General features: G+C 52.3%; 1 protein-coding gene across 2 annotated transcripts in view; it reads right to left on the bottom strand.

Annotated features, from left to right (window-relative positions):
• SULF2 (sulfatase 2) overlaps positions 1-27,453 on the bottom strand; it is a 94,948-nt gene that overhangs the window by 62,128 nt on the left and 5,367 nt on the right. For both annotated transcript variants that reach the window (XM_014458051.2, XM_023756168.1), the window contains one exon: positions 8,838-9,113. In XM_014458051.2, coding sequence (XP_014313537.1) covers positions 8,838-9,012 — 175 coding nt within the window. In that variant the 5' untranslated portion in view covers positions 9,013-9,113. Of the gene's footprint in view, positions 1-8,837; positions 9,114-27,453 lie in introns of those variants that run through there.

Below are 27,453 nucleotides of genomic sequence, written 5' to 3'. Positions count from 1 at the left end.
CATGGAGAGGAGGTGGCAGAGGGACCCTGGGAAAGGGCAGGTCCCCCTGGTAATAAATGGCAATCCCTGGTCCCTTCCTCTCTGTGAAGCTCCACCCAGAAACGTTCCTTTCACTTGTAATCCTCCAACGCCCTCCCCCCCGCCCCCTCCCCTCCGGGATCTCCAGCCTGCTCTGCCCTTTGCCCGTTTTTCAGGGCAAGCTGCACAGAGCCAGTCCCCTAGCCCCTGGCCTGGTGGGTGATGGTGGCACAGCAGGCCGACGTCAGTCGTAAGCTTGGAAACCCGTTCCTCCTCCCCCAGTCTCCCATCTCTGTAAATGGCACCACCATCTGCCCAACAGCTCAGCCAAAAACCTAGGAGTCATCCTTGATTCTCCTTCACCCCCCTCCCACTTGCGATCCATCAACAAGTTCTGCTGCCAGACCTTCAGAACAGGACACGCTCCATCCACCCCTCTCCCTCTGAGAGCCCCCATCCTCTCCCACGTGGACAACTGGTCTCCCTGATTCTGCTCTTGTCCCCGGGTCACCCCCTTTCTACCCTTGGCCAGATGGACCGCTGAAAACATGAGTCATGCATGTGGCCTGCTCAGGACGTTTCAGTGACTTTCTACTGGCCTCCCCCATCGCCCCTCTGCCCTCACCCCCAGCATTCTCCTGCTCACTCCCAGGTCCCGCTGGCTGTCCTTCCTGCCACACACCTCCTGCACTTTTCCTTCTGCCTGAGATGCTCCCCCACCCCCGTTTCCACACCAATGACTCCTCCTCACGTGCAGCACCCATCCCACAACCACACCGCCCCTGCCAGAGGTGCTGCCCCTCCCTGGGACCCTTGCTCTTGATCTCGGCTGGGCCACGACCCTGGGCAACCCACCAAAATCTGTTTCCCCTTCTTCTCAACAGGTCCTGGTTTAATCTTTGATGCACTCAGCCAGGAAACTAGCTTCCGAGCCTCTCTTGTAGCCACATGTGGGAGTGGTCCTCACTGGCCTTCCGGAGCCTCCCTCTGCCCAGCTCTCCAGTTGGGGGGCGGGGGCGGTGGAGCTGACCCGGAGCTGTACCCACAGGTGACTTCACTCTCTGGCTTTGGGCTGGGTGTGGCCAACGCGGGGCTTGGTAGATCAGGGTAAGATGAACTGAGGTTGGGGTATGGGTCCTGTGGTGTCGACGGAGGATGACAGCTCCTGGTAGGTGGTCTTGGTGTCTCCAGTTTCCATTCGCTCCTCTCATCCCCTTAATCTTGGGTGGGGATGACCCCACTGCTACTAACTAACCTTGGGTGCTGCATTACCACTTGAACTCAAATGTCTTGTGTGCCCCACATTTTTTTTGCTTTTTGCTGAGACGACGGGGCTCATAAGCTCTGTTGTATGTGATGTCTGGGATGAGGTCCTTCAGAGGAGCTGACGCAACTGGAAGGCCCATCCTTTTGCTCTTCTGCATCTTTCTTCTTACTGCCTGGAATATGGCTGTGATAGATGGAGCTCAAGCAGCCATTCTGCACTATGAGGATGCCTTGAAAATGGAAGCCAGGCGATACCCATGGTGCAACAGAAAGGCAGAGAAGGAGCTGGGGTCCCAGCGAACCTTGAAGCCACCGTGCCAGCCCGGAACTGCCAACTTCCAGATATTTTTATGTGAGTGAGATGCAAACTCCTATCTTGTTTAAGCCATTGCTATTTTATGTTTTCTTTTACATGCAGCCGAATTTAATCCTGATATACTTAGCTTCCAGAATTTAAGCAATTTCCCAAGTGTTGCTGAATTGAGAGGAAAAAAAAAAGTCTTGCAGGAATGTGCTTGGCAAGTTGAACACCAGGGTGGGTCCAAATGAGCCTCTTCTTCCCGAGATAACCTGCCTCGACATGCTTTTCCCACCCTAGCGAGCAGCACCACGTCAGGAGCTGGAACCTCAGAGGCCAAGCTGGAAGTCACCCCCGACCTGGCGTCCGGAATCTGGGCACCTGTCCTGGGCGTCCAGCCGCTTGGCCGCTGCAGAGCACCCAAGCCTGCCATGGCGAACTGACTCCGGGATATCAGTCTGCAGCTCAGGGTGTGGTTTCCTTGTGTTCACAGATGGAAATGGAAAACAAGTGCCTGGCCAGAAACCCTCCCCGGCCTTTTTCTCAAAGGCCAGCCCCTCCTACAAGCAGCCCTTTAGGCTGGAGGCCTGCAATATTTAGGATCCCAGACCTCTGAGAACCTTGTGAGGGTCTTGGACCCAGGAAAGCCCCAACAGGCAAACCATCTGCATGCAACCCCCACGCTTCCCTGGTCCAGGCCCACCCAGGCCTGGGACTCTCTCCTGAACTCTGACTCTGCAGGCTGGCTCCGTGGATAGCTCCTCTCAGCAGTTCCCAGGCATCTGCCATTGACCGGGTCCCCACCACTGCTTTCCCCAGCTCCGTAAACAGAAAATCCCTCCTTGCAGATGTCTGGGTCAACATCTTGGAATTATTCTTGACTCTTCGCTCCCGTTCCACATCAGATTCATCAGCACACCCTATCAGCTCCACCCTCCACGTGCAGCATCTGACCCCGCTTCCCCACTCGGGTCTGAGCCTCCATCACCTCCTGCCTGGACCATTGCTGTCGTCTCCTCACTCTAGTCCCTGCTCTATTACATCCCGTTAGTCTGTTCTTCCTATAATAGCCAGAGGGGTCGTAGGAAGACATATGTCTGATGATGTTCTTCCTCTGTTCAACGTTCTCTACTGGTACCCAACTCAGTAGAAAGCCAAAGTCCTCTCCCTGGTTCAGAGGCCCTGTGTGACCCACCCTCCCACCATCCCGTTACCGCTCAGACCTCACTTCCTCCTGGTCCCCATGCTCCCACTGCTCTGCCAATCAGGCCTCTTGGCTGCTCTGTGAGCCTGCTTCCGCCTCAGGGCCTTCACACCCACTGTTCCCTCTGCCTGGAATGCTCTTCCCCAGGGGAACCCCTTTGACTGGCTCCCTTCCTTCCCTTGCCTTCTCAGCGAGGCTACCCTACATCAAATCACACTCTCCCTTTCCCCACTCCCTTCCTAGCTGGCTTCCCTTCCTTGCTTCATTCTTCTCATCACTTTCCACTACCTTATGCTCTATATACTTTACACGCATTTTTAAATAACTCTTGCACTAGAATGTAAGCTCCGTAACAGCAGAGATGTTGCCTGTTTTGTTTGCTGCCAGGTTGTAGGTGCTCACTAAATATCTGCTAAACCCTCCTGTGAGTGAATGAATCTGGTCCACCCTCCGAGCACCTAATTCAGAGAGAGCCTGTAAGGCTGCTGTGGGCATCTCCTGGACTTGACCGCACACCAGGTATTCTGCCTTCTTTGGGTACCAGCTCTTGAATTTTGCTTTAGAGAGTCACCCCGACTCCCCACTCCTTGTCCTCATGCCAGCCCCGTGGGAGGCAGCATCTTGCTGAAATGTCAAAACACTGCTGTTCCCGTTGTACTGGGTTTGGCAGTGACCTTTTCCCGAAGGCAATGGATACTGGGTTTTCATTTTCAGTAGTAATTTAGAGCTTCCTTTCAAAAGAATATTTAAGTCTAAAAAAGTAAGTCTCGTTAAAGAAAATTTCAAATAATAGAACGGACGGCCCTGGGATGCTGCAAGTATTCCCCTGCTCCAGTGGGGCCTGTGTCTACCTCACCTGTGTCTCAGAGCCCGCCCCAGCCCCCGAGGCTCCCCCAAGGTTGTCGGGACCGAATGAGACCAGTAAACCCTGGCAGGGTCCACCGGTCCATGGGCCCTCTGACCAAAGGACATGTGCGAGCAAGACTTGGCTTCCGTGTGCTTCTTCAGAACCTCCTATCTGCTGGTGAAGGCCAGCGAAAACCCTGCTGGTCTCCAAAGGCCACCTAAACCCAGGGGTTTTCCCAATGGCTTTGAACATGTATTGAGAATTGAGGCCACGTCTTGACTCATATGCCCTGGGACCAGGTCCCTTGGGCATTTGACATTTCTGAGTGACAGCTCAAGGAGGTGTGTCAGATGCATGTAGGGAAAGGAAACACGCATAGGCAGCCCTCCCCTTGCGGCCTTGCAATTAGAAAACAGGACAAGCAGTCCCTCTTCTGTGCCGCGTCCCGCGCCGATTCCCTGAAGCAGACCCTAATTAGGATGGACGGCTGTTTTCCACCCTGGGACTGGAAGAAAGCCTGGAAATTATCTCAGTCGCGAAGTCTCCAGCCCCGAGAACCATCGGAACTGCCACACGGATGAACAGAAAATAGCAGATGATAAATTTTTTAGGACCGCCCTCTGTGTGCCAGTTGTCCCGGACTGTGAGATAATGTGCTGGCCTTTTTGGGAACATGCATTATTGATCTGGGTCTGTCTAGCGGTTTATAAAAAGCCCCCTTCCCCCCCCACTGCCACCTTCCCATCCCTCACCTCCTGGGGGAAGGCAGCCTCCTTCAAAAGCCAGTCCTGCCATTGGAGGGGCTGGCTCATTAGCGGAAGGGAGGACAAGCAGGCACCGATCTATGCAAGTTAGTGCTTCGAGGTGGGAGCTGACAGGTGCCATGGAAAACCAGGGCTCTAAACCTACCATCCACCCATGTATCCACTTCCTGAAATTTATCTTTGGGTGTGCAAAAATGTGTGTATGAAGACACTTCTGGCAACGGTATTTGTACTGGTGAAAACTAACAAACAAACACACTAACTTAATAATAAAAGCGTAATATGCTAATTAGACCAGACGTCTTTCTGGACGAGGCCGGGGCTGCGAGGGCTGAGGCAAGCCGCAGCGGCTGGGAGGGCCGAGTCCCTTGCAGGAATTTCGTGCATCGGGCCTTTAGTCTAGAAATAGCAGCCATCCCAGGAGACTGGTTAAGCAGAGCTGGGCTGGGTTCAAATCCTGTTTAACCTGTTCTAGTTGTGTGACCTTGGACAAGAAACTTCATTTCTCTGGGCCTCGGTCTCTCTCTCTATAAAACAATAGAATGAATCTATGTATTTAAGCCATGGATTTCTTTGCTCTCCTCTCTCCCATGTCCTCATCACACCCACTTTTCCTACAATTGCACAGCCTCCTGGCTTTGAGAGTCACAGATGCAGACTTACACTCAGATTCGGGCATGAGGCTTAGTTAGATCACGTTGCTGCAGCAAAAATGTGTTGTTTCTACAAATGGGTATTAATCACTCACCCTGGTTCAGGCCAAAAGTTTAGGAGTCATCTCGAAGCCCTCTTTTCCTGAATCCCCGACCTCTAACCCATCCATCACTGTCCCGCCCCTTCCACCGCTCTGCTCCGGTCCCAGCGTCCATCATCACCTGCCCAGTCACTGCACCGGCCTCCGAATGGGGTGTCCCTGTCTCTGCTCTTGTTCTCTGTGAGCTAATTTCAACATAAAGTCAGAGGGATCCTATTGAAACCTAAGGTAGATCACGGCCCTCCCCTGCTTAAGGTCCCCAATGCATGTCTGTTTCACTAAGAATAAAACTCCAAACCTCACCATGCCCACAAGGTGCCCTGCGACCTGGTCCCGTCGGCTCCTGGCCTCAGGTCTCTCCATTTATATATACCCCAGCTAGCTCCACTACCACTCACAACAGTCCTTCTGTCCCTACCCACCCAGCTCATTTCTAACTCTGTATCTTTGCCTTTTCCATTCTCTCTGCCTGGAATGAGCCTTCCCTAGTCCTGAGGCTCCCAGGACAGTGCACTGCACAGCAGATGCTTAATACCTATCTGTTGAGTGCATGAAAGAACGTCAGGATGCCTCGAATTCCCACACATAACTATGACCAAGTCACTCGAGGGGGCCCATGAGGCAGGACCAAGGTGCTCTGAAGCCCAGGTGCTACCTGCACGTGCTCTCTGCAAAATTCTGCCGGAAACAACCCTCACTTCCCTATGGCTGAGGCCTGCAGATACCCCGTGGTTATCAACCATGACTCATGCTAAACGGTGCCGATGCCGGGGAGATAGGGATCACGTCTGTCAACTTGTCAATAAAAGCTCTGGGCTCCGATTACTTCCTGGCTGCATATTCCTGTTGCACTGATAAGCTCCCTGTGAAAAATCTATACTTGTGATCATTAATACAAATCATTACAAGGAGCGACTTGGATTTATATAAATCACCCTCTCTTGGCAGTTAAAAGACTGATTCATGTTTTTAATAACGGACCCAAAAAGGGTGTGGATGTGCAGTTGGATCTCCATCACAATCTTACATTTGGTTGCACAGGCTTGTCCAGTAACCCTGTAATTTGATTGCCACCAGTGATATTTGCTTGTCCTTTGAGAGTGGGCAGAGGCTAAAGGCCAAACCCTCACCTGGTCAACTACTGGCCCTCCTCACCACAACCCCGGAGAGCCTCCGGGGTCTGGCTCTATCCTGGCTCTCCAATCTCATTGCCTTCATCCCTTTCCCAGGCTCCAGCCACATCTGTCTCCTTGGCCCTGCCTCAGGGCCTTTGCACATGTTGTTTCCTCTGCTTAGAAGGTTCCCCCCCTGCCCCCGCCAGATATTTACAATACACAGTAGTATTAATGATGAGAAGGGAAATCTAATTTACAGGAGAAGGAAAATGGGAAAGGCTCGTGTGCTGTCCTGAACGGCGGCCACAAGCCACAAATGGCTAGTGGGCACCTGGAAGGTGACTAGTCCTAATTGAGATATGTTCTAAGTGTAAAGTTACACGCCAGATTTTGAAAACACTATGAAAAATGTAAAATACCCCATTAATAATTTTTTCTATTGATTACACGTTGAGATGATACTACAGGTACAGTGGGTTAAAGTAAATGTCATCAAAATTAATTTCACCAGTTTCTTTTTTAGTTTCTAAAAAATGTAGCGATTAGAAAATTTTAAATTACTTATGTTATCTGCATTTACGGCTGACATTATCATTTCACAGGGCAGCGCTGGTGTAGGATTTAATGTAGAGAAATGGAACCAAGAAAATCAGTAAATTCAACAGGGAGAAGACACAAGATAAGAACGGTTTCCACTTGGGAGAGCCTCAAAGGTGAGCTGGAAACAGACATGGAGGTTGAGCCAGGGGAGTAGAAAATCCAAGTGAGACTTTCTGGAGGCCTCACTCTTGGTGGCCTCATTTATGGGGTCTCTTTCCCATGCAAATGAAGCCACCCACAGCTTGGGTGGAAGAGCCTATGTCTTTTTTTTTTTTTAAATATATTTTATTGATTTCTTACAGAGAGGAAGGGAGAGAGATAGAGAGTTAGAAACATCGATGAGAAAGAAACATCGATCAGCTGCCTCCTGCACATCTCCCACTGGGGATGTGCCCGCAACCCAGGTACATGCCCTTGACCAGAATCGAACCTGGGACCTTTCAGTCCGCAGGCCGACGCTCTATCCACTGAGCCAAACTGGTTTTGGCGAGCCTATGTCTTATTTAGGAAGGCAGGGGGGATGGTTTATACCAGTGGTCGGCAAACTGCGGCTCGGCAAACCGCGGCTCGCGAGCCACATGTGGCTCTTTGGCCCCTTGAGTGTGGCTCTTCCACAAAACACCGACTTCTGCACATGGGCCTCGAAGTTTCAATCGCACTGTACGTGCACGCCCGCACGTGGTATTTTATGGAAGAGCCACACTCAAGGGGCCCAAGAGCTGCATGTGGCTCTCGAGCCGCGGTTTGCCGACCACGGGTTTATACAATAAACCAAAGGTGTGGCCCAGGAGTGGCTTGTGTGAGGAATAAAGGGGAGGCGTGGAGGCCTGAGCTGGAGAAGCCCTGGGGCACAGCCCTTGCCGGGCCTGCCTGCCATCCGTGTAAGTGGTCTGAACTAGGCAAGGGCCCGTCTCACCCGCTCTACCTGGAGTCACAGTGCTGCGTGGGAGGAAGCTCAGGACCAGAGACAGCCAACATCTCTGTGAACTGGGTCAGGTCACTGCCAACAGGGATGGCTTCCTGCCCCTGGATGCCACCCGGAAGCTGAGCCCACCCACAGCTGTTGAGTGGGTGAGCAGGGCTCACACATGTATGTGTGTATTTGTATGCACGGGAGGGTGGTTCCTTCTTCTGTTCAGGGTCAGCACAATCATTACCACCTCCGAGAGCCCTCCCTGATGACCAACCCAAAGCAGCTCCAACCACCGTCCCATCCAGCACAGCGCCCTCTTCAGGTTCACAGGAGCACTGCTCCTTCTTGAAGTTATTCTAATTAATTAATAATTAATTTTCTAAGCCCTGACTGTGACCCTGGCCTGACCACTGGGCACAGACGCTCAGGCAGGAGAGCGAGGGTGACAGGGCAGGACCAAGCCTTGCCTCTGCCAGGAAGGCCCAGAACGACACGGAGTCCGATGGGTTTCAGTCCCTCTTTCCAGCTGTGGGACCCCCTTCAATCCCTTCATTTTAAAATAACATAAAACGGCTGTTATGATACACACACAGGCTTATCTAATGAGATCGTGCCTGTGACACTGCTTTACAAAACATCCAGCACCATCAAACCTAAGGAACCACGGGCATCACTTTATTGTACATGTGAATGGCAGTCGCACCGATGATCTGTCTCCCTCCCTCCGTGAGCGCAGGCCTGTGCCTTCCTCATCATTCCTGAGGCTCCAGGCCCTGGAACCATGCCTGGCACATTGCAGGCAGGTACTCAATAGAAATCAGAGGAACATATGAACTGGTCTTAACGTGTCTTCTTCAGAAGAGTTTGGAGAAATCCAGGAAGGGTTTTTCATTAGGAAAAGGCTGGAGACCCCTCACCTTGCGAGTCCACAGGTGTGGGCCACCCTGTGACTTGGTTAAATCCACTAGAAGTGACATGAGCACCTGCGTCGGGAGCCTTCGCCCCCGCAGGTGGCCCTGGGGGCCCGGGTAGGTGCCACCTGCTGGCCGGGTGCTTACCGAGCTCGACGTCCTGGTCGTCTGTGAGCACCAGGATGATGTTGGGGCGGATGTTTCTGCGGTCCCTCTGGAACCTGCCTTTCAGGCGGTGGTGCGACAGGAAGGAGGAGCTCCCGCCCAGCAGAGGGAGGACAGCGGCGGAGAGCAGGCACAGCAGGAGGCCGGGGCGGGCCATTTTATGTTTCTGTTGATCTGTCGCTTCTTGCAGGAGGCAGGCGTCTGGAGCTGCGCCTGGTGGACTTGTTCCTTTGCCCTCTTCCCTCTCTGCTCACGGATCTAAAGGAGCAGGAAGAGAACCAGGTCAACCTTTCCGTACGGCTGTGACCGCTCAGACTTGCATAACGAGGCGTCCGATGGCCTCTGGCACGGACGAGGACAGTTTATCTGATCAGGGCGGCTCTAGCCGAGCAAACATCTAACACGGCTCAAGTGACGAGAAAAGCTATTTGCAATCTGCTCAGCAACAGGCCGGTGGGGAAGCCTCCAGTGACCACTTCTGCAGCCAGAACTGTCCCCTGGACCCGCGGGCGGCTGGATGTGCTGGTGGCAGCTCAAGCCCCAAATCAGATGGTCAGCGGGTCACTGAACCACACAACCACTTCCACAGACAAGCACCCCCAGAGAAAGGAAAGGAAGCAGCCCACTTTGGGGGAGCAGCCTTTTCTGGCCATCTCTTCTCATCGGGCAGACGGGAGGGGGCTGCAGCCGGCTCCCAGGCAGCCTGTGGCTCAGGGCGGGGCCGCGAGAGCAGGGCGGGAATGGCGCCCATCCACTCTGGGCTGGACGGCTCCCCATGCTTCAGCCCCGACTCCATCACTCACCAGCTCGGTTTCCCCGTCAGTAAGCCAGTGGGGAACATGGGGAGACACGGCTGTTATTAGAACCTGATGCAGTCGGGATGTGTGTGAAGGCTCCCTGCCAACACCCAGAGCTGGGCAAGTTATTCCTATTCGTTTTAGGTCGAATAAACAAAATGACAGAAGAGCTGTCACATTCCACTGTGACCTCAGTCACCCCCCCATCCCACCACACCCCAGGTCAGGTCACACGCAAAGCTGGGGGACGGGCGGCGGGGGGGGGTGGGGTGAGCTTGGTGCAGGCAGGTCTCTGCGGTCATTTTTCTATTTCTTGAGGAAATGAGCCTTCAAGTCCTGTCCAGATAGAGACTTTTGGTCTCATTTATTTAAGGCACGCACGAGAGAGAGAGAGAGAGAGAGAGAGAGAGAGAGAGAGAGAGAGAGAGGACGAGAACAGACGTGTTGAGAGGAAACCAAGCTTGATGGAGTCAGGCTGAGTCACTCTCCTTGTGACCTTGAAGGACCATGGGGAACCCCACCCCAAGGCTCCGGGAGCTCGGCAAGGGCCCCAGTTTCTGCAGAGCGGAATGCTGCCTTCATTTCTCCTTGGGCTACAAAAGCCTCTTGCGGGGTCTCCTCCCTGTCTCCACCCTTGGCCTCCTTCCTTTGTCCCCAGGGCAGCCAGTGTGAATTTCCGAAAACTGAAACCAGGTCATACCACTCAGTGAGGCACTCACTCCAGGTTGTACAAGCGCAAGGCACTCATCTCACCCCTGACCCGTCACTTACTTGCTTAGACCCTCCCCTGGCTTCTCAGGGCTCAGGCAATAAAATGCAAACCAGGGCCCATGTGATCCAGCCCCTGCCCACCTTTCCCCCTTCCTCTCAATTGCTCTCCTGCCCCACTGGCTTCTTTCTGCTGCTTGGACAAGCCAAGCTTGTTCCTGCCCCAGGGCCTTTGCACTTGCTCCTCCTTAAACCTGGAAGAGTCTGTCCCCAGATTTTGTATGATGGGCTCATTCCCCTCTGACGAGTCTTGACACAAATGTCACCTTCTCGGAGAGGCTGCACTGACCACCTATCAAAAGTGGTGCCTGCCCCCACCCGAGGCATTTTCTGTATTGTATAACCTGTTTTATTTCCCTAAATCCCTACTACAACCGGCAATTGTCTTATTTATTGCCCAGTTCCCCCCCCACCCCCCACTGAAGGGTCAGCTCCATGAGGACAGGAAGTGGGCCCGTGTTAATCACAGCTTTGTCCCCAGCACCTGGGATTGTGCTTAGCACGCAGCAGGTGCCAAATACATATTCAAATAAATAAAGGAGTGGAGGTTTTGTTAAGGTCCTCGGAGCTCTGCTGGGCTCGGCAGGCTGCACAATAACCTGGGTCCCGAGGCTCAGTGGCTCGGAGACCTCTGTCAGCAATGCCTTCCCCATCACCCTTCCTGGCCACCAAGGAGGAGTTGGCTACTCTGTGGTTGAAAAGACCCCAGGAAGGGTCGACGGGTGGCTGATCTTTGTCCCCTGATCCAGTCTCCATCCTGCTCGGTGCCCCAGGAAGCAGAACGCTGCAGACTGCATCTCTGGCTTCCTGCTGGTTCTGCCAGTGGAAGCCCTGCTGGGAGGCTGCAGGGCGGGAGGAGTGGGCAATCAGCATCCCTACTCTCCTCTGCTCCCTCTCCAGCAGCAAGTGGCTCCCAGCCCTGTGGCTTTCCAGTTCCAGCCGGGGCCCCTCCCAGCTCCAGCTGTCCCCCAGTTCTGGGTGTCTGTCCCCGCTCTTGCCCTCTGAGCCTGGGGCAGTCATGGCTCCCCTCTCTTGCTAGTTCCTGAGAGCTGCACCATTCCTTGTCTGCTCCCTATCCCCTGCTCTGTAGCCTGCCTCTGAGAGCAGTGCCTTCAATCCCCTCTCCTTAGGGGAGCAGGGGCAGGCTCCACACAGGCCCCCCCCCCGCCCCGCCTCAGGGGCCTCGGACAGGACATCACATTATCAGGGCAGCTGACTGAGAACCATGAGTTTCATGGGACTGGAGGACAAGCACCGACTTCCATCTTCATCCCCAGAATCTGCAAAACACGCATCTCTCGGCAGCCAGAGCCCTTGCATCCGCCGTGTACTGGGCACCTGCTTGGTGCCCCGTCGTGTGCCAGCTAAGATGTGGACTTGGGAGTTACTTGCTGGGTGACCCTGGGCAAGTAACTTAAAAACACCTCTGTGTCTCAGTTTCCTCATCTATAAAATGGGTGAAAGGGATTAACGAGTTAATAGAGTGCTGAGATCAGTGGTGCCTGGCACATGGTATTAACCGGAGCACATCGCTGACAGTGTGACCTGTTATTCGATTATTACTATCACTGCAGCTGGGTCTTGCGTCGAGCACTCAACCAGAACCTCCTAGAAGTAGATCTCTGGGCAAGTTCCTCAGTCTCCTAGCCTCCGTTTTCATATTTGCTCAATGACGGAGTAGGTGGCCACCAGGTGCCCCCGAGGGCCTTTTTGACCCTGGGCCTGTGATGTGAGGTCCCGGGGGCTGGGAGCTGCAGCCTGTATTGGGAGCCCTGGGCCAGATGGTGGGTGGAGCTGGGAATGTGTGCGGGGCACCTGTGTTGTCTTCTTAGCAACCCCTGCCCCCCTTTCTGGGCAGCGACAGCCCACCCGGCAGGATGCTCCTGCTCTGGATGGAAGTCAAAGCTCTGCAACCAGAGAACAGGAGCTAATTATTTCATCAGAGCAAGTCATCAATGGGCCGATTTTGATGAATTCCCCGGCTCCGACTTCCCCTGGCCTTGTGCCCGTCTCTCTCCAGATGCCGAAGGAATCAATGAAAAATGACACAAGGGGTTCTGCCTCCATTTTTCTCCCTCTTGGTAAAAGATTTGAAGTCGCTGAACCGAGAGAGGATCTGGAGAATCCGTGCAGATGACCGTGTTCTGTCCGTCTCATGGACACCCCCTCTCATCCCACCGGCTTGTGGCAGGCAGGGTCCCTCCAGTCCCTTCCCTTCACCCGGCGTTTTCTCACAGACCTTCCCAGACCAGGATGACATCTCCGGAAACGCCTAACGTCCCAAGCGTTCGGAAACATCACCCCGTGTCTGGGTCTATCTGCCCATCTGCAGAGAGGAGCGGGTCTGAGGGTGACCGACAACCCCCCGCCCTGCATACCACAACTTTGGGGAACCTCCGGGACCTCCCCAGGCCTGTCCAGGAAGACTCAGATAGCTGTTTTCCTCTGAGGATCCCTGAATCCAACCAGAGAAGTCAAGCGGAGGTTGGAAATGACCAGAGGCAGGACAAGGCATTGACCAGACAGGAGAACTCACAGGGAGGTGGGAAGAAAGGAAAGTGTGGGGTGTGCAGAGATGCCCTGTGTGCCGGAGCCTCGGCTGCAGACGGGAAGACCCTCCTAGGTGGTCCAGAGCCCGGGCACTTATGTCTTCCTTCATTTACTTTACAAGTGTTTGTTTAGGGCCAAATATGTGTGAGGCACAGTGTTAGGTGGTAGGATAATCCTGCCTGGATTATAACAGCCTCCTAACTGGTTTCCCTGCTTCCACCCTCACCTCCTTCCATCAAGCAGCCAGAAGGAACCTGTTAAAAGAGGCCATTTTCCTCCCCTGCAAACCCTTCAAGGGCTCTCATTTCGTGCAGAATAAACCCCTCAAACCCTCCAAAAGGCTTACAAGATTATACACAGTTGGCTCCATCCCCTCTCTGACATCATCACCTTTTACTTTCCCCCTTGCCCCCTCAGCACTAGCCACACATGGCCTCCATGACATTCCTCAAAACAGGCCACCCCCGGGCCTTTGCACGTGCTGCTCCCAGCACTGCCTAGAGCAGCCGTGGGCAAACTGCGACCCGTTTGAAATGAATAAAACTAAAAAAAAAAAAGACCGTACCTTTTTATGTAATGATATTTACTTTGAATTTATATTAGTTCACACAAACACTCCATCCATGCTTTTGTTCCGGCCCTCCGGTCCAGTTTAAGAACCCATTGTGGCCCTCGAGTCAAAAAGTTTGCCCACCCCTGGCCTAGAGCCTTCACCCAGAAGTCTTCATGGCCCCTTCCTCACCTCCTTGAGGTGAAAATTGAAATCTCTTCCCTCCCTAGGAGCATTAACAACTTCTGACTAGATATTTTATTTCTTTGTGGGTTTCCTGGACTAAAACATTAGCTTCCTAAGGGCACAGATTTTTGTCAGCTTTGTTCACATCTGCTTCCTGAATCACCAACACCTAAAACAGTGCTGAAGACAGCAGATACTCAAGATATTTACTGACTCAGCAAACATTTTCTCCCTCCTGGGTATAGTACTCCAGTTGTGATTGGGGGCACTGCCGCTCCCTTATTCTGATAATGTACAGTTTGAATGTAGGGTGGAACATGTGACCCAGGTAAAGCCAATCAGCACATCCCATCTCTCTCGCTCCAGTGATTGGCCCAGAGATAGACATGTGACCGAGGCCTGGCCAACCAGAGGGAGGGAAGAAATTATAGAGTGGGCTGCTGGGTGCTGGCAAGGGGGTGAGCCCAGCCTGGGTACCAATTGGAGCCTGAGAGGGGATGCTGGTGACACTAGGCTGAACCAAGTAGTCAGTCACAGGCTGAAACAAGTGCCCCTTGTTGCTTAAGCTTGTCTGAGTTGGGGCTGTCATCTGCAAAAGGAAGCATCCAGACTTACACAATAAACTCCCAAATATAATAATGATGAAGAAAAACTAAAATTTATGGTGTGTTTATCTTGGGCTCTGCCCTATTTTCAGCACTTTTCCTGTGCTAACTCCTGTCGCCCTTACAACAACATTATGAGTAGCAGATGAGCAAGCTGAGCATGGAGAGGTCCAAGAACTGGCCCAAGGTCACACTGCGGTAGGCAGTTAGACAGAGCAAGGACCATGGGCCAGATACAGACGGTCACCAGGCCGGAAAGCCCTGGGTGTCTAGCAATCGACAATCAACTGTAGGGTGGAAACTTGCCCCCAGGGTGACCTTTCCTCCCCTAGTATATGATATGATTTGTCATGAGGTTTGGATCCCCTGACCCTTCCTCCCTAGAGATAACATTTAGGCCTCAGTTGTATTTCAGCTCCAGGCCCAGATAAGCAACAAAACCAGACAGTGACCCCATGGCTGACCTCAGGACCAGCTGCATTGCATAATGACCCCCTGCCCTGGCGTCAACCAATCCATCAGTGGAGACCTAAACCGTAAGAGGACACACCTGGAAAGCTGCTGAATATTCTATTGAGATCTTTCCCTGGGACCTCCCCTAAAATCTCCGCCCTTAAAACCCTTAGAAGGGAAGACCCAGCTCGCCCTCCCTCCTGGGATAGTCAAAAAACCTTTCTCTTCCCTCTAGCCCTCTCTGCCCCTCCTACCCCCCAAGCATGTCACCTTGGTCTTCCTCACTTCTAAGCTCCAAGGGCCCTTCCTTAGCCTCTATAACTTATTTTCTAAGCTTATTTTTTCTCCAAATTACTTCTTCCACCTCTGTGATTTTATAAATAAACTAGAGGCCTGGTGCATGAATTCGTGCACGGGTGGGGGGTCCCTTGGCCTGGCTGGCGATCGGGGCAGGCCGGCTGGGGGGGAGGGACCTTGGGAGGTTGGCCAGCTGCAGGAGGTTGGCTGTGGGAGCACACTGACCACCAGGGGACAGCTCCTGCATTGAGCATCTGCCCCCTGGTCTGCCCCCTGGTGGTCAGTGCACATCACAGCTACCAGCCGGTCATCCGGTCATAATGGTCGCTTAGGCTTATATATATATATATATATATATATAGAGAGAGAGAGAGAGAGAGAGAGAGAGAGAGATGATGTTCTCTTCTAGTTTGAGTCTTGGCTCTGAATTCTTTCCTAGCCAGAAGTCAAGAATCTAGGTGGCTGAAGCCATGGGTCTAGCACCTGGTGCCGTGGTTCCTGCCACCACCACTTGATGCTGAATACCATCCCTTGACCCACCCTCACCGTCCTCTCTCCTCCCTTCCTTGTGCCTTGGGAGGTTCACTTGAATGGACCACATTAATGGGCTCCGTACTCTCTAGCTCCTGGTAGGGAGAAAGGGAAGAGAGAGGGGCTGGGTACTTCCCAGATGCCCTCCTTGGCCCCTTCCTGGGAAATGACCACATGCCGCCATTGCTTTACTGAGGGCTGCAGCTCCAGTGGGCGGCCCTCTCCAGGTTCCTGCACATGCCCCCTGCCGGCCCAGCCCCAGAGGTCTGTGTGACTCATTTTCTTACACTCTGCTCACACTTTAGGTGGAGGGTACCACCTGTTTCCTGCAGCACTGACACAGCAAGCAGACAGCACAGCTGAGATCTGCACCCAGGACTTCTGACCCCAGAACCATCTCTTGACTCCTGCGCTCACTTGGAAAGTGATGAGTGACACAAGAGGCTGAGGTTAAGTGTGATGCACAAACAGGAAGAAGAAGGGGGAAACTGCTGGCCTGGGGGAAGTCAGGGAGGGCTGCCAGGAGGAGTCTTTACAGAGTCAAGTTTGAGAAGTCTAAGAGGAACAGAGGTCTGAGGAACCCACAGGATTTGGGTAGACCCTGAAGAAGTGGGTGGAGTACAGGGTGCCTCAGGGAGGGGAAACAGCTCCAGTAAATAGCAGGCAGTGGGAGGGGTGGAAATGTGTGGTCCTGAATCTCCAGCCCAGAAGTTGTCTAGACAGGGGATGACACACACACATCTGTTAAACCTTACACTCCTCGGTGTCTCCCCTTCTTCCTGGACATAGGTTTTTTCAGCCTTCTCTCCTCCTCTCCAGGGCTGTCACAGGAAGGACGGGAGCTCCTGTCACCCACAGGCCACCAACTCCCCGTCTCCCTTGCCCAGGTCCCGGGCATCTGGTGCTCTTCGTGCCTGCTCTTGGGATTCCAGCTGGAACAGAGAACCAAGCCAGCTCTCAAGAGCAAGACAGGGGGGCAAGAAAAGGGTCCTTTGGAGGGAGGAGAATAAGATCAGATTTCAAGACAAGGGCTCAGGATCTGGAAAGGAAATTAGGGCATAAAGAGAGGGGCTTAAGAACCCATTAGTCCACATAACTATTCACGGAACAAGAAAGTCTCAAACGCCTACTGTGTGCCAGGCACAGTTCTTGGTGCTTCAAACATCGGGGTGGGTGGGGGTAGGGGAGGTCCCTGCCCTCATGGAGGTGAGATTCTAAGGAGTCCATATATCAAAACCTGGGGTCGACAGACTCCAGCTAAAGGTGAGGAGGGTCAGAAAACAGGACTGAAGTAGCGGCAAACCACAGGGGAACAGGCAGGCCGGGGCCATGGATTTTCTGTATGTAATACAGTCAGAGCTCAAAGAAAGTTTAGAAACAAGATATTCGAAGTCTTGGGAAGTTGAGCATCACAAGGTTTTGCATGTCAAGTGAGTGGGTGTTTGAGAGGCCATATAATTCACACGCTCAAATGCCTGAGCATCTGCTATGTGCTATGCACTGTTTCATGACCAGTGGGAAAAAACCAGACACAACTCTTCTCATGGAGCTGACAGGTGCAGAGAAGGGGTCGGGGGGCAGCTGGAGCCAGGCTGCCTGGGTTTGAATTGTTACTCCACTGCTTACTAGATGTTGGGCAGGTAAGTTAACCTCTTGTGGCCTCAGTATCTCCACCTGTAAAGTGGCCCCAATAACAGCACTGGTAGAGCTGTGAGGATGAAATTGCTTAATACTTTGAAGCCTTCGCGACAGAACTGTATACAGTAAGCACTCCATAAATGCTGGCTTTGGGCCACCTAGCATTTTCTCACTCTACTTTCTGTAACAGTGCCCAGTTTTTATTTGGGATTTTTTTCTGTCTGATCCATGGTCCCTAAGGTTTAAATTAGGTCCCAGCTACAAAGCTCTAAGGCTAGACCATGGGACCCAGACCTGAGCCAATCAGGGCCTTCCAATCTCCCTACCTCAGTGATTGGCCAATCTGATTAATCTAAGCACTTTGGCCTACTCTTTCCAACTGGCTAATTTATTCTATGTCTTTTCAACATCAGGTGAGGGAAGACTCTGACTCCATCATGCCTCACATGGAGTCCGAGCGAAGCCCACACACAGGAAATACAGAGCTGTGGAATGGAATGTACCTGGGTGAAAACACTGGATCCAGCTAAGCCTGAAGGAGGACTTACCTCTGGGTTCTTTGTTCATGTGTTTGCAAGAACAGATTCTTCTATGTCCAACTAGTTTTCTTTGTTTATAGGTCAACTTTCTCAACACTATGACTCTTTAGGGACATGAGTCAAATTCTTTTTTCTTAGGTCACTCCGAGTAGCTCTCTCTGTCACTTGCAACCGAATGAGCCCAGATGGCAGAACAAGCTGGAGGCAGAGTGTTGACTCAGGTGGTGTCCCAGCCACCTTCTGCCTCTGTATAGAGACATCTGACAACACAGCGTTTGAGCCGAAGGCCTGTGCCCAATTCTAGGGCTTATCACAGGCAAACTTCCCTCATTCTTATTTGTTAAATGATAAAAAGAACGTGGGCGTGGGAGTCATGACTTCTGGTCCTGATTCAGCCTCAGTTTCCTCATCAAGAAAAACAGACTATTTCCTGGGCGTGGCCTGCACGTTTGGGATGGGTGGAGTGGGACAGGTGGAGAGCGCGCCTCCCCTGGGCCCCCTTCCGGAAGCAGGCCTCCCTCTGTCACTCCCAGCTTCGACCCAGGTTTATTCTCTTGAGAGCACTCCTCACAGCTCGCAATTCCTCGATGCACCCTCTGTTCAGGTTTCTATTTTGTGGGGGGTTGCTGTTCCCACTGGAAGCTCCACATGGGGAAGGGCTGTTTCCTTCTAACCCCACAGCCCCAGGCCTGGCGCAGCTGGGGTCCGAATTCCTCCATCAACAAATATTTACTGAGCACTGACCACGCACAGGCCCTAGGCTACATGCTGAGGATCCAGAAATGACCATCGTTCATGGATCAGACACACACATCCTGAGGAGATGACGCGAGAGAGAGGGAGGTAGAAGTCCTAGTGGGGGGAAGGCTGCAATTTTATATGGGGGGTCGGGGGATGGGGACCAGCAAAGGCCTCTCAAAGACTACATTGTGCAGAGTCCTGAAGGAGGTGAAGGAATGTGCCTTGCAGACATTGAGGGAAACAGCGTTCCAGGCACAGGGAAAAGCAAGCGCAAATGTCCTGAGAGAGGAATGCGCCTGGGTGTCTGAGGAACATGCAATGGGCACCGAAAGAGAGGAGGTGGGGTATCCTATGGCCATCGTGGAAAACACAGCAGACGTGGCCAGGTCACAGAGGCCTGGGCACGGCAGGGGGTGAGGGCCTGTGGGCCACGCCCCTGCACCTCACCCTGCTAGGAAGTGAAACTCCACATGCGTCAGGTTCAGTGTCTGCATCAGCCAAGCTTCTGTGGCTGGGGTGACCTGAAGGCTGTCCCGACCCCGCTCCTCCTCATACGACCCCAAGAGGTGACATCCATGGTGGTTGGCAGGAGGTTCTGAAGGGAGCAGAGAGGCAAACAGAAAGGCTTGCCCTGGACGTGGAAGCTACAGCAACAATCTCCCCTCTTTACTTCAAAGCACGGAATTTCCTCATCATATCTGCACTGAGAACATTTCTCTATTCGCACTTAAAAAACAAAACAAAAACAAAACCCCCAACTTCCCTCTGCCTTGTTCTTCGGTAGAAAGGAAGCCACTTAAAGCCAAACCGAAGTGGGAACTGATTTTGGGGAAGTGGCCTTCACTTCCCCAGGCCTTCCCCGCCGATGTGAGAAATGACGCTCTCGGGCTCTGCCCTTTGTGCCACCCCGGACAGGGAAGCCACCTAGGAGGAGAAGCTGACGTCCCCAGTCTCATGGGGTGGCCGCTGGCTTGTCTGTGGTGGGGTGCCAGGCCAGGGCTCCGGGTTGGGAGGGACAGTAACAGGCTGGCTGGGCGGGAGAGGTGCAAACAGCTCCCAACCTGCTAGAGCTCGGCCTAGGCAATGCGGTGTCTCCCAACCGCAGCCGCTTCACAGGCAGCTCCCCGGACCTGCCCAGCGGCAGGGGCTTCTGCTGTGGGAGCCAGTGGTCTGCCCTGAGAGGGGTGGCAGGACACAACCTTGCCTGGGCACTCCATCGTATGTCAGGAGCTCGGAAGCTCGGCTTGTCACCTGCTTCTCATTGGTGCCAGGTTTAGCTTTCATTCACTGCCTTTCTTCTTTCAGTAAATTTATCAACAAAAGAGATGGGGAATGAGCATCACGTGCCCTAAACCAGGGTCTCTCCACTTGGCACCAGTGACACTGGGGCCAGGTCACTGCTTTCTGCGTGGGTCACCCTGTGCATTGTAGGGTGTTTAGCAGTATCCCTGGTCTCTACCTGTTACAGGCAATGACCTTGTGGTTCAATTCTTGCTTGCCAAGGGCACTGAGCTTTTTCTTACAAGGGGAGCAGGCCTCCTGAAGACCAGGCAGGACTCCCTCCTTGATGTTAGAGGGCTTGGAAGAGAAGAAAAGGGAATGACCGGCTCACTGAGATTCGTTGTCACTTCCGGCCCATACAAGGACCCCCAGAGAGAGGCCGCCCTTTATCCAGACCATGGACTGGGTCCCTGGAGCCCAGAGGGCCGGCCCAAGGCCTGGGTTCACAAGAAGTCTGATGTTGTTTGGTTACCTTTGGAGGGAGACACCTGTCTGCAGTGGCCTTTGTCTAAAGTGGGGAGACAAACTCAAATGCATGCAGGTCCAGGCAGGAGAATTAAATGGGTGATATGGCTGGATTTAGGGGAACAGGGAAGGGTGGGGACTGAACCTCACTGGAGACACGGTTTCCAAAGTGAAACATTAAGACATTTTAAATACTGAGCAGGAGTTGGGCAGGGAGACTATTTGTAACCCTTCAAAGCCACCTGATTTTTCCGAGCATCTACTCTGTGCCAGGTGCTGGGAGGGATGCTGGTTAACAGCAGTGGACACAAGGCAGACCAGGCCTCTGTCCTCAAGGAGCTGACATTCTGGTGGGGAAGACAGATAATGAATAAATGAAGATGAATTTCAGATTTTCTTATGAGCTTTGAGAGAAATTATCAAGTCACAGGAGAGAGTAAATTGGGGGAGGCCTCTAGGAGGTGATGTTTGAGCTGACAACGAAAGGGGGGTGAGAAGTCAGTTGTGGGTGAAATGCTTTCTAAGCAAAGGAAAAAGCAGTGCAAAGGCCCTGTGGTGGGAGTGAGCTTGGTCTGCTTGAAGGACAGTATAAAGATCAGTATGGCAGGAGGAAGGAGTGCAGTGGCAGCCTGGCATAGGTGAGGCTGGACCGCCTTCCCCCAGCTCACGCCTGCCAGATAGGCCACACCTGCTGTCCTTCCTCGGTGTTTAGGGGAAATGGGAATCAGATACAGACATTCCCACTTCTGTTCTTTGTTCTTTTGTCTTTGCTGAGGACAAAAGCTTCCCTGGCAGCAAGTTACAAAGTTATTTCTGCAAAAGGCCTTTGGCCAAAAGCAATAAAGTCGGACCTGAACAGAGTCATTATTCACGCCTAACTGTGGGCTGGTTCCCAGTGCAGACTGCCTGTGCCAGGACTGACAATTCCAGTCACACCCCCTCCCCTTTTTTAACCCCACACTCTCTCAGTTCTGTTTCTCCCCACAGAACACGTATTTATGTTTCCAGAGATTGTAGCTTCCTTCGAGAAGAACATAAAAGGGATAAAAGGCTATTTTGACTGGCCGGTATGAATAATCCAATTATTTCTTCCTTTCCACCCAATCCACAGCCGTGTGCTCCATCCTCGCCCATCATGCCCCTGCTATTAGCAGATAGCTTCTCATTAGCTCACCTTGGAAACGGTCCGACGCTTACAATTATTTGAGATGCTTGTACTCATAGGCTGGGAGGGAGTCTGAAGCTACTTTGACCAAATAACCCGCTAAATTTAGAGATGCGAGTCGAGGGAATTTGGAATGACAGGTCCATTTCCAACCCTGGCAGGCTGTGCAATCTAATTAGCAGCTGGAAATAGACCGTCAAGTGGGAGCACAGCCGTGGGTCAGAGGTGCTCTTCAAGCTCAGATCAGTGTCTGCAACTGGTGGTCTTACCGCTGCTGGGGGCCTCACTGGGTGTCTCCAGGTGTACTGTGTACACAGGTGTACAGTGACTGCAGGAGAAGGCGTGAGAACTGGGTTGCCAGTGTCCATGGTGGGGTGCGGCCTGGGGGAGGTGGGAGCACACCCATCATGCCAGCTTCTCCCTCATTACCATGTTTGCTCTCTCTTCCAGATGTCAACTCCAACCATCCCCATCCTTGGGGTGGGGATGCTGAGGTGTGGCAGGGATTCTGGGAGCTGGCTTTGCCCCATAAGGTGAATAAGGTTCCCAGACCCCCAGCAGTGCCTGAGCTATGGAGCCTTTGTCCTTGAAGAGCTGCCATACAGTTTTGGGCATTCTACTTACACTAGACTTAAAATGTTCAGGGCTCATCCCATGGCAGAGCCGCTTTTTCAGGGGGTATGCAGAGCTTTCTAACTGTTTGTCTGTCCAGCATCTGGCCCCCCTTCTTTTGACAACAGCATCCCAATTTCTTTTTGAGGATGCTCTCCCCTTGCCAGGAGGCCCTACCTTCTCTTGCCATGTAACCAAGGGGCGATCGTGTGACCAAAGTTGGCGAATCAGACTCTCACTGGGGCCCTGACTCTCACATGGAGTGTCAAGGGCAGAAAGAAAAAGCAGGGGTGTGTCTGTCCCATTGGAACCTTGGGGGCTGCCAGCAACTCCTGCTCTGAGCTCCCTAGAACTTCCCAAGCTAAAGCCTTAGGAAGGCCTGGCAGCTTTCCTCTTCTGCAGGCTTAGCAGTCAGGCTGCCCTGAGAGCCCCACACTGTGAGGAAGCACAAGCAGCCGTGAGAAAAGGCCACGTGGAGGAGACTAGAGCCATTTAGCCGATGGCCCCCACGGAGCTCCTGCCGTGTGACCAGCACTAGTGGCCAGGCATCTGAGCGGAGCCATTTCGGATCTTGCAGCTGATATCACATGAAGCAGAAGAACCCCCTGGCCATCAACAGAATCATTAGAGATAAACTGTTGCTGCTTTAAACAATGGAGTTGGGGGTGATCTGCTGCACAGCAGACACACCCCCCCAAAGAACCCCGAACGACACTAATACAACCCACGCCTCCACCTGGACTGCCACCAAGGACCTATGAGGAGTCAACATGTTTGGTCTCCTGGGGCTAGCGGCTTTCATCAGATGAACACTTAGAAGAGCACATCATTCATTCATTCTTTCAAGTCATTGATTCAAATCATCAGCAAGCCAAGCATAGATGGTACAACGATGAACAAGCTCAAGGAGCTCCTGTTCTAGCAGGGCGACTCCACACAGTGCCTCAGTCTCCTCCATTATGAAAGTAAGGGCCGTGGTGATGATGAAAGGCTTGGCAACAAATAAAGTCCATGATATTAGACTCCATTGTTATCGTAAACAGAGTTGCAATGCATTGTCCCTAGAAGTGTGGCCGTTTGGTAGGAACACAGTGTTGGAGATAGTGTGTTTGGGAGGTGATTAGGCCATGAGGGTGGAGCCCTCAGGAATGGGATTAGTGCCCTTATAAAGGACTCCAGAGAGCTCCCTCACCCCTCTGCCATGCGAGGACATATCTAGTGAGAAGGTAGCATCAGTGAACCAGAAATTGGGCTCCCCCCAGACACTGGATCTGCTGCCACCTTCGTCTTGGACTTCCCTGCCCCAGGGGTGTGAGAAATAAGTGTCTGTTGTTGATAAGCCACCCTGTGTCTGGTATTCCGTTACGGTAGCCTGAATGGACTAAGTTATTACACAGTCACCTGAGCCGGCACTCAGAACGCTGCCTGGCACGTAGAAAGTGCTCAGTAAATGTTAGGAGTCTGGATTGGGGAGAGAGGCTGGTCTCCTGCACCGTGGCGGTGCCTTTCAGGAGTGGCCTACTGAAGGCGGGAGAGTTGTATTTCTGAGGGTGCATTCAGAAATCTTTGCCCTGAAAGCTCTCATTAGAATGTCACCACACTGATCTCACAGAGTAGCTCTCACATCCCAAGTGGCCCGAGACTGGTCAGAACTGGAGCGTCTACCAGCCTTCTGCAGGGCACAGTGTTCCTGCTGTGGCCGGAGGGGGATGACGTTAGCACAAAACCCGGTTCCAGCACTGGGCTGGGTGCCGGGAGGGTACACGACTTCCTGGGAATGACAAACAGGTTTTGACTCCTTTGCCCTGAGCAGTCACCTTTGAGCAAGGATCCCTGAATACTAGATTCAGACCCACCAGTAATCTCCAAGCCTCCTTTCTTGATCCCTTCACCCAAAACGTATTTCCTGAGCATTCAGAGTACCAGGCCTTATTCTAGGTGCTGGATACAGAGGTGAATGAGCAGACAAGGGCCCTGCAGTCACAGGGTTTATTATTTTAATGAGAGGAGAGAGGACAAAGGATAAGTAAATTGAGATAATTCCAGAGAGTGGTTAAGTGCTATAAACACAAAACAGATCACTCTAGGCATTCTAAGGATGTGACAGTTGAGCTGAGATCTGAAGGATCAGAAGGAGCTAAACTTGTGACACTACCAAGGAAGAGCAGTCCAGGCAGGGGGAACAGCAAGTGCAAAGGCCCTGGGATTGGAACAAGCTGTGATGCAGCCAAGGAACAGAGAGGAGGCCAGTGTGACTGGTGCAATAAGGTTAGAGGACTGTGGAGGGAGACAGAGGTGGATAGACCAGGTGGTGCAGGATAACATTCAGCAAAGAGTCGGACTTTATTATGGGTGCAAAGAGCCCCTGGAGGGGGCGGTTCATTCAAGGTGCTGCCACCACCTAGCTCTTTCAGGACTTCGTAGAAATGCCCGGCAGAAGGCACTCCATCCAGCACCTCTCTCCTTGCTTCAGTGGTTCTCAACTTCAGCTGCACGCTGGAATGGCTTGGGAGCTAAAAAATACCCTGATGCCCAGGCCCCTGCCCTGCAGTTGCTGATTTAACTGGTCTGGGTGAGGCCTGGGGCTGGGATTGTTCAGAACTTCCCTGGAGGTTGTTAGGAACCTCTGCTCTACTCACAAGCATCTCCTGTGCACATGGCAATTAGCCTCACCTTGGGCTTCTAGGATAGGCCATGGCCGAGTCTTGCAGGCCGGTCCCTGGGGAGTGCTCTTTCCCGAGTTGGCCTCACTGAGGCCTAAGGGAGGTGGGTGGGGTAGGATGGGGAGCAGGATATGGTGTAGTTCATTGGCTCAGGAAGCCACAGAATTGAGCTCTAAGCCCAGTTACACCTTTGGTTTGCTGTCACCTCTCTGAGCTGGACTGTCCTCATCTGTGGGAGGGAGACCAATGGCCTTTCCTATGGGCAGAGTGGCTGAGAAGACCTACAGAAGCCAGCTGCAAAAGCACTTCAAAAGCTAAAAAGAACTGGTGCAGCCACTATGGAAAACAATATGGAGGTCGTCCCCCATTAAACATAGAACTACCATATCATCCAGCAATCCCACTTTTGGGTATCTATCTCCCCCCCGCCCCCAAAAAAGAAAACAACAACCCACAAAAACATTAACTTGAAGAGATATTTTCACCCCCATGTTCATTGTAGCATCATTCATAATAGTCAAGACATGGAGACTAAGAGTCCATTGAGTCCACTGACTGATGAGTGGATGAAGATGATGTGGTATACATGCATGCCGCTAAGAATACTAGCAGGCTTTCCTGTTCTCTAAAATGTTCTCTGAAGTGGCCTGCATTCAGAAGGCTGTGGAAGCTGTCTCTAGAGCAGGCCAGAAGCAGTTTTGGATGATTTGACTTTCATCAGAGCATCAGCATCTCCTGAACTTCTGTGGACTAATAGTTTTTTCAGTCTCTTATCAAAAAGTTCTCCTTTTCTGGCCACTGAGGTGGGTCGCGTCACTCGCTGATCTGTAGCCAGTAAGGAAGACTGCTGGCAATATTCTTCCCCTAACACATCTGGCGTCCACCTGGTCAAACACAGCTTGGGTACCCCTTGTGGTCCCCGGGGATGGCCCTGCCTGTCAACTCACACACACACAGAACTTGTGCATAATGACTCTGAGTTTGGGACAGAATTAATTTAAGTTTCAAGCAGAGCCCAGGTGGGCCAGGCCTTTTATAAGATGAAGCTACACGTCAGAGATCAGGGCCACTGGACAATGTGTGTTTTGGAATCATATTAAGAGACTGTGGCGAATTCCAAACAGGGGTGGACTCTGGTGAGAAAGAATCCCATGAAGTCTGGGTCTGGACTGGGGGAGGAGGTGTGAAGGCCGTGCCAACAGGAGGCATCGTGGGGCCTGCGAGGCTCAAGATCCTGCATGACCTTTCCCAAGAGCATCTGTTGCAGAGTTGTGCATATTTAATTTCTGTCTGGTAATCGTCGAGGAGATGGACAAGGGGAGGCTCGGCCTGAGCCTTTGGGAATTTCTACGAAGTGTTAGAGAGAGGTGAGCATGTGGGATGTGCTAAAAATATTCATCAAATAGATGTATGACAGGCCTGGGGGTTGGGGGGGAGAAGGGAGAAAACCACACCAGAGAACAAAATACATGCTCCCTGGATGATTGTGTCCAGTCCCCTGACTTAAAATAACATGGATGCGCTGATGACTCCCAAATAAAGTGGTCAACCCCAACCAGCTCCAGACTTGTGTATTTAGCACCCACTGAGCTATCAGACACCCAGGTCGAGTGTCATCTCAAACCCAACATTTCCACAACTAAATTCTGGATCCCCCTCCCCCAAACCTTCTCTCCCAGTCTTTCCTATTTAGGAATCACGACACACCAGGCTGCCCAGCCATTTTTGACTCCCTGGGACTAAGAATATTTGCTGGAGGGGGGGCTGTCCCACACTGTAAGGTGGTTAGTGGCCTCTACTCGCTAGAGGCTAGTAGCACCTCCTTCCCCAGTGTGACAACCAAAAATGCCTCCAGACCTTGCTAAACGTCCCCTGGAGGGCAAAGTCGCCTTGGTAGAGAACCATGGCTCTTCCCCTCGTTCTGAATATTCAATCCAACAGAAAGCTCCACTGGCTTTGCCTTCAATCCACCTGTTTCACTTCAATCTGCATTGGTGCCACCACCATCCAGGCCAATATCAGCTCCCCCATCCTCATGTCCCAGCATTCTTTGCAATACCTCTCAGGGTAGGCACTGAGGTCTTTGTAAAACACAAATCATGTTGTCCTTGGCTTAAAACTCTCCAATGGTTTTCCGTTTCATTTAAAATAAAAATCTGTTTCTCACCATGGCCAGTATTTCTCATCACAGGCCCCCCCTCCCCTCCTTCCAGCTTATTCACTACCCTCCATCCCACTGGACTTCTGCTTGTGTTTTGAACAGGACAGACCACCTCTAGGCCTTTGCACTGGCTGTTCCCTCTACCTGGAATGCTCTTCCCTCAAATCTTCCCAAGGCCGGCCCATTCTCAAAACTTAGGTCACAGCTCAAAGGTCACTTCCTCAGGAAGGCCACCCCTGACTACCTGCCAACATTTGCTCCTCCCCCCCTCCCCACCTCTACACCAGTGGTTCTCAACCTTGGCTGCACATTAGAATCACCTGGGAATCTTTTTAAAATCCTGATTTCTGGGCCTCATCCTCCGGAAATTCTGTTTCTTTGTTACTCATGTTGTGGCCCCACCCCATGACAAAGAAACAGAATTTCTGGAGGATGAGGCCCAGAAATCAGGATTTTAAAAAGACTCCCAGGTGATTCTAATGGGCCCCCGGTTAATAACAACGCTCTCAATAAAAGGGGGGATATTTTCCTTCATAGGAATAATTTTTATATCTATCGTAGAGAGCTGGCAACTTTTCCAAAAGAGCCTCCTTTTG

The sequence above is a fragment of the Myotis lucifugus genome, unplaced genomic scaffold, assembly GCF_000147115.1.
Source record: "Myotis lucifugus unplaced genomic scaffold, Myoluc2.0 scaffold_90, whole genome shotgun sequence".
NCBI classification, from domain to species: Eukaryota; Metazoa; Chordata; class Mammalia; order Chiroptera; family Vespertilionidae; genus Myotis; species Myotis lucifugus.
The sequence above is the reverse complement of the archived record's forward strand: the minus strand, read 5'-3'. Positions and strand labels throughout refer to the sequence as shown.